The following is a 14,741-nucleotide window of genomic DNA, read 5'->3' as shown; positions in this document are numbered from 1 at the left end:
CTGAGTTTGCTGACAAGTTCTCGAAAACTGGTCGGTTTTGGTGAAATTTAGATCGAAATCATCGAAATTTTGATCAATAATCTGTAATTTGGACCAACTACTAATTGGGCCTAGTACATGTAATCCGGCCGATAAGTGTTTTCCTTTTTTTTAATTCTTTATTTATTCTTTCCTGATGTAAGTTTCAGTAAATACGCACAATACATTATTTTTTTCGAATATTTATATCCCAATAGGTTCTAAGAATATCATAGTATTTATAATATTTTATTTGTTTTTTTATTTTTTTATCAATTCAAATTTGAATTTGGATGGAACTCCTCGAAATCTCAGACGATTTCTACTTCGAGCCTCATCGGAATGTCAAAATTTTGCGAAATCTGACCGGATTTCGTTGGAATCGTAAACCCTGGTTACATATGTTTACGTAGCATATACAACTGAAATGAAACTCCTTGTTCAAAATTCGTCTCTTGTGAACTATAATGCCAAATAAACCTTTATATGAATTGTTTGGAATTATTTATAAGAAATCAAGCATAGACCCTCCTTTGCTTGTAAAAAAAAAGACTGAACCTAATTGAGATATTTTCCTGCTTGAGTTTATTTCAATTTTTTAAAAAATGTTTAGAAGATTCAAATATCACTGAATCAAATACAGCAAGCTCGTAATTAACCTAGGATATGACAAACCTTCAAAACACGATAGCCGATCTGAATTAGAGCTTTAACAATGGGGAGAGATCGAGATTACAAATTTTCATTGACAATGCTGAACTTTGTCTGAAAAATGCTGCTTGTATAAATGTTGCTACGTTACGCATCCAAGCAGAATTCAGTACTACAACAATACGACAGCATCAACTACTGCCAGGCTGCCTACCACTACAAGGCTACAACCAGCTAGCTATTCATTTCTATGGAGTAAAAAGACTAAAAGTACAGGAGACTAGGCTACATGCTACAATGCACAAGAGAAAATGGAGTAAATCGTGTGCCTGGCCTTATTTCTTGCTGTAAATTGCAGGGTTACAAGTGCCTGTCGCTCTTCAATTCTTGCAGTTCTAGGTTTTCTGGTTGAGCACATGGCGGAGCTGGATCTTCTGGCTCTCCATCCGAGCTTCTAGAAGCTTCGCCTTTAAGCTCTGCTTCTGAACCAGCTCCATGCAGCCTCTGAACCCGCGGTTGAGTTGGCTGTTCATCGAGTCAGGTGAGCTCCATTGCCCTATACTTGGCGAGCTGAGTCCTGCATCTTGATTGGCGCCTTCGTTCGAAGAATGCATGCCATTTGACAGCCTTTCGTTCGATGATCTCCCGTTCATCATCTCCACGACATCTATCTTGAAGATTTCGCAGTTTTTCAGAGGGGATGACTTCCAGAGCTTTGATATGGCTGACTCTTTCTTCTTGGATGGTTTTCTGTCTGCGAAGTAGGCCTTGCTCAACTCACCACTCAGGTTGTCATTCTGCCCAGCCTCAGAATCATCCCCACTGGTCCAGGAAATCTTGTCACATATCTTGTTGACTGAAGGTTCGCTTCCATTCCTTGAAGAGCTCGACCCCTGCATCTCTTCATTGCTTATGGTTTCCCAGCTGCTGGAATCACCCATGTCACTCTCATTGTAATGGCTTCTATTTGAGTACAGTTTGGTTGGGTTCTCCAGGAATATATCAGTCATTGGGGAATCTTGCTGGTTTTCTGATTCGTGTACTGGAGAGTTGTGCTTATGGCATGGTTCAGTTTCCCTTGTCTCGAGCTCTTCACTAGGGCGTAACTCTTCAATGATTGCTAGTATATCATCCGATGCTGGTGGTGGTTCATACGTGAATTTGATCTCCTGTTCCCTGGTTGATTCAATTGACTGTACGATGTTTTTTGCTGTTTGTACTATGGTATCGTCTCCCTTGGTGTCACTGAAAGAGGCGATGATTGCCTCAACATCCAGTTGCAGTTTGCTCAACTCTTCGTATTTGGCTTCAAGGGTGAGTTTAGCATCAACAAGTTTCATCTGCACACGCTCTTCACGCCACACCTCAGCCATCTGCAGCAATTTTCTGTCCTCATCCACCTCCGCACGCAGTTTCAGAGAGTCTTGCTTCAGGCCTTCAATCTCGGCCTTGTGTTCCTCTAACTCCCTCACCAGCTTGGTGCACACCTCCTCAGTGAGTTCACGTGTCTTCCTCTCGTTGTCATACTCCTGCAACAGATTGTTTGCTGCCATTTTGACCTCCTTCAACTCATCAACAAGCTTTATGTTAATCTTCTCTAGTTGCCTCCGGTTCTTCTTCTCATGTTCAAGGTCTGCCTTCATATCTTCAAGAATGGCTTGAACCTTCTTGTGCTCTCTCTTCCGCCAAGCTGCTTTCTCCTCTGTCAGTTTCTTGAACAAGTGGTCAAGTTGCTTCTTGGCTGAAATCCGCTCAGCTTCTAGCTTGCCGACCCTATCCCGTGTCTGTTGAAGCTCCACCTGGAGGTTCGATACATAATTTTCCCCTTTCTGTTCTTCAATGAGATTTAGTTGGCTGGCGATCACATAGGCACCATCTGATTCTATCCCCTCTATGCCGTCAGGCTCCCACTTTGTTGCATTCTCCAAGCTGGTTATAGGCAACACGTCTGAAGCAAGATGAAGTTGGCCCTACACAATTAAATCCACCAAATTAACTATACAGTACAGAAGAAATACCAGCAAGTTTGAAGCAAGCAGTTTCTAGCATTACCTTGTGGAGCTCTCCACTATGTCGTTCCAAGACAGATATGGGGCTTGAAGTCTCATTCTTCAGGCCATATCGAGTGCTAACATGATCCTTCCTAAGTAGTTGGACTTGTAGATGCCTTGGTATATGCTGTCATAAGTAAATGTAACCAACAAGTTAACATACGACCAACAGAATGTCAATAACCAGAAACTAAAAATGTTTTCATTTTCATCTCCTCCCAGAAGCATATGACTCACTCTGTTACTATGAAGGTAACAAATTTAGACATCCAGAGTCAGATCTGCTGATTCATGTTGTTACATTTTAAAATAACTCTCACATCAAAACAAGCAAAGCTCACAAGTCAAACAAAACTATTGCGCAGATAACCCAAGATGAATATCCATGTCTATAAAACTCTAGCAGTTATACTGCTTTTCGATTGGTCGTATCTTTCCACCATGAAACACCAGAGCAACCCCCCAGCCTCCACAAAGTTACTGCGAGACATCTCTGAACCCAGCTCACACAAACAATGCATTTGTTTGCTCTTGGAACCAAATTGTCAGATGCACAGAGCTGACACCTATAATAACCGCAGTAGAAACATTCCCATTACAGCAAGAAGCTGACAAGGTACCAGTAAATTCCAGCATCCAAAGAACTAGAAGCAGCAGCAACAGTAGCAGCAGGGGACAGGCGGATTACTTCCATATCAAGAACCAAGCAGGGTACAGAAGTACACACTGATTGCTCTCTGCGCGCCGAAGATTCAATGCCAGAGCCGGGTCCCCACGTAAAGAGGAGTAGGAGTGGATGGATCACATGAGCAAAAGATTAGCGGATCACAAGAAACGCGCCCATGGCGATGGGGTTGTCAATAAATGCCACTCCCAACGATCAAGATGGAGCACCAAATGCTGATAGGACGCCATTAATGGCGGGATCTGTGCTTCGATCTGGAGAGCGCCGTACAGCTGCCGCAACGGCTAAACGCCTCTACTGCTGCCCTGCCGCCACGGGCATGAACGGCGGCGGTACACGAGGTGGTGGTGCGGGATTCAATGCGGCCACCCGTTCGTCCCAAATCGGCGCAAATTGGAGCAAAATGCGGGCTAAAATTGGGGGTGGTGAAATTTGAGGGTGTTCGAACGGAGGAAGAGACGTGGTTACCTCGAGGCAGGCACGATCCGCGGCGTGGCGGGAAGCCGGAGGAGGCGCCTCCTCCGCCGGCCGCAGCCGCCACACCGCCGCGGCGAGCCGCCTCACGGAGCGGCGGCCGGGCGCCCCCACCGCATTCCCCTTCTCCCCGTCGTTCTCCTCCTCCTCCCGCTCCCCGGCGCCCCACCGCAGGTGCGGCGTGCCCGGCCCGCCCCCGCGGGGCAGCCCCACGGCGGCGGACGATGAGGCGGCAGCGGCAGCAACGACGAGGGGGGTTTTCAGCGGCCTGCGGCGGAGGCGGACGGGGGCGGCGGGGCGGGTGGTCGACGAGCGCGGCATTGTTGGGGTTCGCAGTTTGCTGGATGGCTGACTGGCTAGGTTTCCGGCGGCGGCGGTGGCGGCGTCGTCGGCGACATGGGGTGGCGGCGGCGGCGGAGTGAGGTGGGGGTGGGGAGGGGAAGAGTGGGAGTAGGGGAGTGATGATGGGAGGGAAGGGGTGTTGCGGTTTTTTTGGGGAATTGTAAGGAAAGGGAGCATTTAATGCGCTGTGTACAGGAATGACCGTTTTACCGTTTTATTAGAGGAAGTTTAATAGAATAGGCCACTACTAGCTCCAATTCATTTAATTAATTCATATAATAGTTGCTTACTATACTATTAATACCTAGTTTCACCTGTCATACACACATTATGTCTTGGAGTCTGTGCTGCAGCTGGCTACAGATCTGTAGCCCGCTGCTCTTCTCTCTCATCATTTATCTTATTAAAATATGTTTACAGCTGGCTAATAGCCTGCTATTGTACCTGCTCTTAGGGGGGGGGGGAAATGAGAGATAATATTTTTACTAACTGGAGTGATTTGGTAATTACTGTGCTGGATTGAGAATTGTGTAATGTTCAACCACCGTACTTATTAGGGCACCCGCAATGGTTATCTATAGGCTCTCTACAAGAGATCCATGTCAGCATATTTTCCTACTTGGAAGAGATTAAATGAAGAGAGAGAGCAAAATTATCTACTAACCTAGAGATAGTCTATAGAGAAAAACGAGGCAATGGATTAGAGAGCTATAGATATCCATATAGACATACCATTGAAGTGGTTTACTATTATCTAGTCTATTGCTGAGATGTACATGCTTTATAGATAGCACCTTACTTTACCATTGCGGGTGCTCTTATACTCCCTTCGTAAAAAAAAACTCAGCCTAACCCCACATAATACAACGAATCTGGACATGAGATTATCCAGATTCGTTGTTCTAGGTGGTACTCTCTCCATCTACTTTTGATAGTCATATTTCATCTTGGCACACAAACCAAGAATAAATAATTCTACTTATCATCCATTTAAATAGTATGCTGCTAGTCATTCCTCGTAAACAAGCGATTCATTAATATTTACATTTCTCAATGCCCATGTAGCCAATCTTGTGTGGAAGAATAGAGTCACGTATTAAATCCGAGATATTCTTTAAAATGATAGGTTGTTGGATTGAAATATGCCTCTCAAATATAAATTTTTCAGATTTGAAAATATAATAAAAAGTAGATGGAGAGAGTATCAAAATCCCTACCTAGATTTTTTTTTATGAACGGAGTACGTGTTAACAACAGGGTACTAGATCCAACCGGATATCCGTATGTACTAAATTTTAGTACTCTTACAATCTCATGATCTTCAAAGCATATCTAGCATATCTTTAACTACGACTTTATAGTTTTATATATGCAATAAATAAATATTTGTTTTTATTATATTAGTTAAAGTTTTAAAAGTTTACCCGTAACCTTATTCAAAATATCAATAATTATAAACCAAAAGGGTACCCAGATAGGCAGATACCATGTTGACGTGCATCAGACTAGGAGCCATCCCACCCCCACCCACTTGCATCTCGCAAGTAGTCAAAGGCTTTTGTGATCTAATACAACTAAAAATAATTTATTCTCTCCAACGAAAGATAAAATTTGGTCACATGGAACAACTACTTAGTTTGTATCCCATGATCATAACATATGCTCCCTCCGCCTCAAAGTATAAGTATTTTTTAGCTTTAACACAGTATTCGATATGCTATTTTGACTAACAATATCTACAAAAGTAAGATGTTTTAAATAAAAAAGGTTGCATATTATGATAATTTGTTTGTTTAATGATAAATCTAGTAACATCAAATTAACATAATTGATCTTTTTATTTTTTTTTGCTATTAATAGTCAAAATTTTAAAAGTTTGACTTGGTATTATTCTAAAAATGCTTATATTTTGGGACGGATGGAGTATACAATTCTGGGTTATACTAACTATAACTTTGGACAATTTGTTTAATCACGTTAAATATTTCTTGGAAGGTAATAAACTTATTTTAAAAGAGAAACCACTCAAGGTGAGACCTTTTTTCCCCTACTTTTGACCAGAATAGCATCAATCTTCCTTGCGCCCTCGAAAATTCACAAAACGCACAAATTGTACTTAGGTAACACAAAATGGCACAAGCCCTCACGATCAGACCATTTAACTGTTTAGTTGGTCTGCCTTTCGATTTATTACACATTAGGCATAACATCTCCATATTTATTAGTAGCGTGAATAAGATGACAACAAAGTATACTAAAATAATAGTGAACGTACAGAACAGCAAAACCACACCGATCCAGCATCAACTGCGTCCAGTGACAGAAGTGCCAATATAATTTTCAGCAGAGCCAAGCTTGTCCACATCCAGGTATCACAAATTCACAATTCGCATCGTCCCAGATGGTTCCCCTCTTCTTTATTCTGAAACCAGATCTTACTATCAATAACAAAGGAAAAAAAAGTGTGTTGGAATTATGAAGAAAAACAGTGATTTTTCAGGACAGAGTGAACAAGGAGAACATCTTGTTTGATGGATGGGAAAACTGTAAGGATGTAAGTTTGGATTCATGGAGTAAATTTTTGAATGGAATCAGCTCGAGATTGTGCTATTTGACTTAGGAGCAAATGGAATGTGGAAAACATCAAACAAAGATGTCGATAAAATGTATCAATCATCAGTTACACCAAAATGGTTTATTCCATAATCAAAAACAGAATTAACACCACCTACTTGCTACGATTTATTTCTCAGAAAAAAAATTAATACAGTATTTTAATTTTACATGAATCAAATTAATATACTACTTATATGTGTTTGGTTAATCCTTACTCCCTCCGGTTTTATTTTAATTGACGTTTGGACAATGACACGGTCTACAAAATATATATTTGACCTTATTTTTCTATTATAATATACATATATGCTCCTCAAATGAAATCCTACACGAAAATTAAATCACATCGATGGTGGGGATTAAAAGTGATATTAACAGAGTAATCCCCATTAGAAAGGGGCAATTTTGTCCTTAGAAAAAAATCTGATCCCGTATTCATGTCGATCCCATCGATCGAGCGATGGATTCGCGGCGCGCGGCGGCAGTTCTCGCAACCCCATGGCCGCGAGCTCCCGTGAGCAGCGCCGTGTGGCTTCATCCAATGAGGCAACGAGCAGCACCGGCCTCTTCCTCCACCCGGCCCCTTCCGCCTCTCTGCTGTTACCCATTGTAGGATCGAATCACAAGAACTAAGCCAACCAGAGGGGGGGGGGAATGGTTGGTATACCCAAAAACCGAAAACTTTTAGCGGAAATAAAAGTTACCCTCGAAATCGATGGAGATCGGTCTGACTGAGATTGATCTACCGGTCTGACCGAGTAGATGTCGCCGGTCTGACCGATGTAGATCAATCGGTCTGACCGCCGATGTCGCCTGCCGCGCCTGTTACCGCTGCCGGTCTAATCGCCGTGCTCCCGCCGGTCTGACCGCCGTTTGCCACCGGTCTGACCGCCGGTGTACCGCCGGTTAGACCGCCGAAACCCGGTGAAACACAAATCGAAGAACTCTTAAAATGGATGACGACTTTATTACTTCTCTTTGTGTTTACAAAGTGCAACAACAGCACTCCTTACAAAATTTTCGACTAAACTCGAAACCCTAACTCAAAACTCAATTCAATTGCTCTCTAAAGCGATACCGAAAAGCCTCACGCTCCCCCTCTATTTATACATGAGGTAAGTAGCCTAAAGCTACGAACCAAACTCATACTAAGAGTCCTAAATACCTTAGGAAACCCTCTAATATAAGAAAGAAACTTTACATAACCAATCGTACCAAATTTGGACTCCTTCCAAATTCGACTCCGCATCCCATACGCACACAATACCTCCATTGTATGCCATATGGAATCTCCATCAACCACGTGCATCAACTCTAGCCTAAGTATCCCGCATGATCTCTGACCACCACGGACGTCGTTTTATCCCCAAGCCGACTCCCGGTCCATCACCGCAAATACTCTCCCGAGACATCGAGTCACCTACACATGAAACAAACAAAGAAACCATATTCCGAGACCAAGCTATCTCCAACTTGACTCATTAGCAGCAAACAATATATTACATACGTATAGTATCCATCTAGAAGTCATAATCATGAAATAAACTCGGATATCCAAACAAACAACCCGAAACCGAAACCGACACAGCGTCGGCCGGTCAGACCGCGGGCTGCGCCGGTCTGACCGCGAGATACACGCCGGTCTGACCGGTCACATAAAATGACGATCCTGCGATTCACCTGTAAATCCAATCATCTCCAAACCACTCCGTGAATAAATTTCAAATAACAAAACCAATAATCTCCAATGCCCAATTGTTCATCACAGAATAATAATCAAAAACACCTTTGATTTTACACCCCTCACGCTCCCAGCTGGCTGTGGAGCAGCTTTACGTTCGGATCCACATTTGCCCCCAATTAAACCAGCACTTGAACCACATTGAGCGGATCATTCCACATAAGAGTTTGTCCTCCCTTCTAAACACAAATCAACTACAACTCTGCAAGCAAGTACAGTACTCCGTATCAACCCTCAAGGACAACCGAACTCCTGACTGCCTCGGCCGGCCATTCCCTATTCCCCATGGAGTCAGATTTGAAGGCGCCCTTATTGACGAGGTTGTTGGTGCGCGACGTCGGTGCCATATTGGGGTCATCTAGAAGCTGATCCACCGGCTGCGGCTGGTGTTCACAGTCGAGACGCACGAAGATGATGATGTTGACGAGAAGCCGAGCCGGGCGTCACAGCGCTCGGCCCCGACGACGGCGGCCGGCATCCCTACTAACTGGAGCTTTGCTCCCGTTGTGTCGGAGCGAACTGCCGCCCCCCGAATGCAGAGCCGCTTGGCAGCCTGCAGGATCGCCGCGAATTGACCACCGTCGCAAGTCAATCGCTCGATCGATATGGATATGGGCTCAGTTTTTGCTAAGTACAAAACTGCCCCCCTCGCTAATGGGGATTACTATGTTAATCCACTTTTAATCTCCACCATTGATGCGCTTTAATTTTCGTGCAGTTTTTTATTTGAGGAGCATAGAAGCACTCTCCAAGTATGTTTACTTTTATTATAGTGTGCTTTGAAAGACAAATCTGTATATGCTGTTCTAGTTCCTTTAAACTTAATATTTTTAAAGTTATTGATTTTTAAAGTTATAAAAGTTTGACCTCAACCTTGTCTAAAACATTAATTAATATGGAACCAGAGAGTAGATTATAATCCGAATCAGATTTTAAAAGTAACAAATCAGATAATTTCATTACTCCTGTTGCCAAGCACTCATTTTGTGGTGGCTAAGAATTCTTAAAAATAAAATTATAAGTATGAAAATTTGCTTGGTTTAGACTACAAAACTACATATGTAAACAGCGTAAATAAAGAAAATCAAGGTTGTTTTATTCTCTATTTATTCAAAATCTTCATATACCGTATATATCTATACCATATTAATGAGACACTTCCTATGAACTTTTAGAATTAATAGGTAATCGATACACCGATTAGTGTATAACATTGAGTCGTTATGAATTATGATGAAGTTTTAATTAATGCAATGTCTAGTAATTCTTCCATAAAGTGGAACGAGTATGGCATAGTTTAGTGAAGCCATACTTACAGGTAGCTTGCTAGTGCTAATTTGCCACCAAATTATCAGGTTGGGATGGAGGAACCTGATGGAAGTTGAGGGCATCCCTGGACAACAAACTGACGCAGTTGTTCAGAAGACGGCAAGCCCTCTAAGGAAGCTAGTGCCTCACAATCGTTGATGCTTAGCTTAGTCAAAGCATCGCAGGAATGTAGTCTTATGGATGTTAAACCTGAACACTGGGATATTTCAATTTCACTAAAAATCGAGTTTATCTATCTGGCCATCAGAGTTGAAGTCGATCCTGACATTTTTCAGAGATGGCATACCAACCAAGGACAGTTTCTTCAGGTATGGCATCTCCTCGAATGGTGATAGGATCTTCACTGCCGTGCTGTCCTGGAGAGGATGCTTTCTAAATTGCTGAGAGAGAAATCATCTCGTAGCCACCATGACGGAGTAGAACTAGCATAATGGATTAAATCGGCCTTTACATCCAAACGGATATACACAGCCAACCAAACTTACAAGAGTTCTTAGACTCAACATTCATCTTCTTACACACGGTGAGACAAAACCAATGGTTCAAATAAAAGAGTACTTAGACTCCAAACTTCCAAACAACCCAAATTCGACTTGCTCAAAGCAAAAACAACAAAACAAAAACACGGAGAACGAAGTAGATCAAAGCAAAGCCTCAAGCTTCCAATCTTCTCCTTTGGTTCCAACCAAACTTGGCAAAGAAGTCCAACATTGTCGTTTCCAACTTTTTGCATCCATCTTTCACATGTTGGCCCTCTTCCTCTTTAAGAAGTAAGGACCATTCCCGCGCCCAGAAAGTCCTCCCTGAAAATTACCTGCACAAAAGAGTTAGTTTTGGATCCATTGAAAACCACATCATTTCTGCAAAGCCACATTGCCCAACATAAAGCAGCAACACCAATAAGAAAGTGAGCTCTAAGCCTAGGATGAACACCATAAGGCCAATTTCCCAACAAACTAGCGACATTAGTAGGCGGTTGGATTCCAAAAGTTATAAACAACGCATTCCACACAAATCTAGCTAGGTGACAATTAAAGAAAAGATGTTGTATTGTTTCACTAGAATTACAAAAGCAACCCGTAGTGTTCCCAACCCATCCTCTCTTAGCCAAATTATCCTTGGTTAGAATGACCCCCTTTCTTAGATACCATAGAAAGATTTTGATCTTCAACGGTACTCTTAACTTCTGAAACACCTCTTTCCTTGGCACAATGTCACGATATATAATAGCCTTGTACATTGAGTTAACAGAGAGAACACCTTTTTTATGCACTTCCCAAACAAAAGAATCATTTTGTTATGTCAGATTAACCGGTATTACTCTTGCTACTACCTCCAACCAAGTTTTTAAGTTATCCCCCAAAATAGCCCTTCTAAAAGAACTAGCATAATTGAAGACGAGAAGACTGCATGCAAGATCTTTCTGTGGTTAAGACCTTTAATCACTTCTCACTAGATGGTACAACTGCGGTTTAAGTCCCTCGTGCGTAGAGGACAGGCATCGAGTTACAAGTCGTAGGTAAAGCCACATCATGATACAGTTTGGAGGAAGCCTAAAACCCTAGTCGTCGGATAGATCTTATTGGGTTGTTCTAGATAGGTTCTAGTTGGTGGACTAGAGCAGCCATCTTTACCTCCCTATTGTAATTCCTATGGTATTCTCATCCAAATATCCATATAAAGTGGAGTAGGGTTATTACTCATCTTGAGAGCCTAAACTAGTATAAACCCTTGTTTTCTTGTTACAATCTCGCGTACACCTTTGTTCCGATGATCTCTATACTCTACAAATACCATATACGGGTATCACCCGTTGACACATCCCTAAGTTAATTTGTTATTTGTGCATATGAGTAAATGGATATTGGTGCATGCATCCATGCACATAACTCTTTGCAACCAAAATACAATGTTTTGGCTTGTTATTGACTTAAAAATAATAGGGATGATGCATGCATCAAGTTTGCAATCAGAGTAAATATAGTATATAGAAGAGTTATTAGTTTTCGTTGACCTTGATGATCAATTGAGAACCGAGGGAGTATGATAATTTATTTCTACGTTTTTCTTTTGTTGCTGTATTTTTTTAAAAAAGGTTATTGCGTTTGAAAGGAGCCTTGAAAGGTGACATAAACCGAATTAAAGCGCTGGAATTATTATTGTGATCTCTGTGCGCGGCAGGACAGCCTCACAAACACACAAGTGTAATCAGAGATGCTTTGCTAGCTAGCTTCTGCTACAAATCACCTCTCCACATTACAAGGAACAGCATCTATACGATCATAATGCATGGATGGGACTAATCACTAGCTAGACATGAAATTAACGCAATATGCCCTGCATATATACGCACGCAGAAGCTAGCATCTAATGATGTGGCTAGCTATAATAAGGTCTAAATCTAAATTGTTCACTTAGAAATCTTAATCAACACGTTGCTAGGAGATATATATGCATGTGTGCGAAAAGAAAATATTTTTGTAATGTGTCTTATATTACATATATCTGTTGTTGGAAACATTTGATCTGTTTGTAATTAATTTCAATTGATAGGGAAAACCAATTTATTCCACTTGTTGGATAATGCCTTTTAAATTAAATTTGTTAGATAATGATGAATATGATACATAAGTCAATCTAAACAACATTGGAATAAAAATAATTCTATGTTATTTTATCTCACTAGATAATAGTACTGGATACAACATACTCAGGGGCTGTTTGGATGGGACTAAAAGTTTGTAGTCTATGTCACATCAGATGTATGGACACTAATTAAAAGTATTAAAAGTAGATTATTGACAAAACTCATTACATAACCATAGACTAATTCGCGAGATGAATCTATTGAGCCTAATTAATCTATGATTAGCCTATGTGATATTCTACAGTAAACATGTGATAATTATGAATTAATTAGGCTTAAAAATTTGTCACGCGAATTAGCTTGGTATATGTAATTAGTTTTGTAGGTAGTCTATGTTTAATATTTTAAATTAATATCCAAACATCCTATGTGACAGCTTAGTAGAAAAGAGGCCCTTCGAGAGGGATTTTATTCGATTCCCTTAATTATGAGTCTATTGGTGCGTTCAGAAGCCATTTATGCGGAAGCGCTGCGGGCCTGCGGCTGCTGCGCTCGCGCGACTTGCGGAACAGCCGCGCGGTAAGTGCCAACCGAACTGTAGCCTTCAAGAATGTCAATATTATTTGTAATATACTCTTTCATAATTCTTGATGTTTTACTCAGTATTGAGGTTAAATTATTAGAACTTTGACTATTAGTAACTTTTTAAATATTAAGTTTGAATGCACTATAACAGCACATATAGATTAGTCTTAAAAAAATACTACAATAAAAATAAATATTTATTCATTATATATTACAACAAAAATCATAATCAAATATACGTTTTGGAGACCGTGTCTTCCAAAACATCGGATGGGGGTAAGCTAATTTTAACCTACTCGGGACATATAAATATTTCCTATCAAGTACCATATTCTATTCGTCCCAAAAAAAACCTAACGAAAGTGGGGATGTGACCCCTCCTATTAGATTTGTTGTATTAGGAGGACCACATTCCCTCCTAACTTTTTTGGACAGATGGAGTAAATAATCATTATAACAATATTTTTGTGTCTACCTTTGACGAGACCACACAAGCATTTATTCACGCATATATAATCTTGGCCATAAGCATACACACCTTAGGCCTTGTTTAGATACAAACTTTTTCTTCGAATTTTCAACTTTTCCATCACATCAAAACTTTCCTATACACATAAACTTCCAACTTTTCCATCGCATCGTTCCAATTTCAACCAAACTTCCAATTTCGGCGTGAACTAAACACACCCTTAGTACAATATAATGACAAGAATGCCATATTTCTAAACTAAGAAATTATAATGGCAGCGGGAATCCAATTATTATTATTAGACCCTTTTACATGCATGGAATACCTACGTGATGTCGTGAAGATAAGGGCATGTACAATAGAGACCATAGCTACTAGTGGTCTTAACTTGCCACATAGGATAAGACCACACAAAAGCCACTACTATATCCACAACGGTGACCACAATTGAGTACATTTTGTGTTTCAGCCTTTACCTATTTATATGTTAGCCCCTATGATATTTGTTAACGTTACCATAAACTTAACTATTTTAGATCTTATAACAACAAAAAAAAATGTATAGATACCCCTAATCTATATATGGACCTACCATCAGCCTCTAGTCTCCTTTATTTTTTCTTCCTAGCCATCTCTATCTTATCATGTCCTCTCGACGCCACTGCCTCCTCTTCCGCCACAGAGGCACTGGTCCCTCTACTTCCCATCCACCTCCGGCCTCTCCCCGGATCTTCTCTGGGAGTGGTGATGGGGGAAGGAACAACATCACCTGTCTCCCCCTCCCTTCTCTGTGAGCGGTGGTGGCGGAGGATCTCGGCGCCAGATCTGGTTGCATCGGATGGCCTTTCTCCTCCCACCCCTTTCTCGCTACGGTGAGAGACCACCGGCGGTGGCGGATCCGGCCATGAGCTCACCAGATCCGGTCACAAGCTCGCTAGATCTGGCGGCGGAGGGGAGCAGCCGTGGCGGATGATTTGGCGAGCGGCGACACCACCACAACGGCAGCGGTGAGCGGCAAGGACGACCACGACAAGTCCTCCTCGACCTCTCCTTTTCCCCAAGCGCGTCACAAGGCTCCGATTCTCCCCGATGCGCGTGACCCCGAGCAGCGGTTTCGAACCTCCTAAGCCCAAGCACGGCGAGGCGACCTCTGCTGGCACGATAAAGGTTTATGGAGCCACGATCCCCACTAT

At 41.7% G+C, this 14,741-nt stretch overlaps 1 protein-coding gene across 1 annotated transcript; it reads right to left on the bottom strand.

Moving 5' to 3' along the window:
* Positions 1-590: 590 nt before the first annotated feature.
* Positions 591-4,341, bottom strand: LOC127783301 (uncharacterized). The gene is made up of 3 exons (XM_052310549.1): positions 3,874-4,341; positions 2,722-2,847; positions 591-2,639 (listed from the first exon to the last, which is right to left on the bottom strand). The coding sequence occupies exons 1-3, from the start codon at positions 4,198-4,200 to the stop codon at positions 1,065-1,067; spliced, it is 2,028 nt and encodes a 675-aa protein (XP_052166509.1). The 5' UTR covers positions 4,201-4,341; the 3' UTR covers positions 591-1,064.
* Positions 4,342-14,741: the final 10,400 nt, after the last annotated feature.

This window comes from Oryza glaberrima, chromosome 8, assembly GCF_000147395.1.
Source record: "Oryza glaberrima chromosome 8, OglaRS2, whole genome shotgun sequence".
In the NCBI taxonomy this organism is placed as follows: Eukaryota; Viridiplantae; Streptophyta; class Magnoliopsida; order Poales; family Poaceae; genus Oryza; species Oryza glaberrima.
The sequence above is the reverse complement of the archived record's forward strand: the minus strand, read 5'-3'. Positions and strand labels throughout refer to the sequence as shown.

Coding starts and splice junctions, on each gene's coding strand:
- LOC127783301 (XM_052310549.1), bottom strand. CDS start 4,200: ATGCCGCGCTCGTCGACCACCCGCCCCGCCGCCCCCGTCCGCCTCCGC. Junction 2,848..3,873: donor CGGATCGTGCCTGCCTCGAG/GTAACCACGTCT, acceptor TACTTATGACAG/CATATACCAAGGCATCTACA. Junction 2,640..2,721: donor ATAGTGGAGAGCTCCACAAG/GTAATGCTAGAA, acceptor TTAATTGTGTAG/GGCCAACTTCATCTTGCTTC.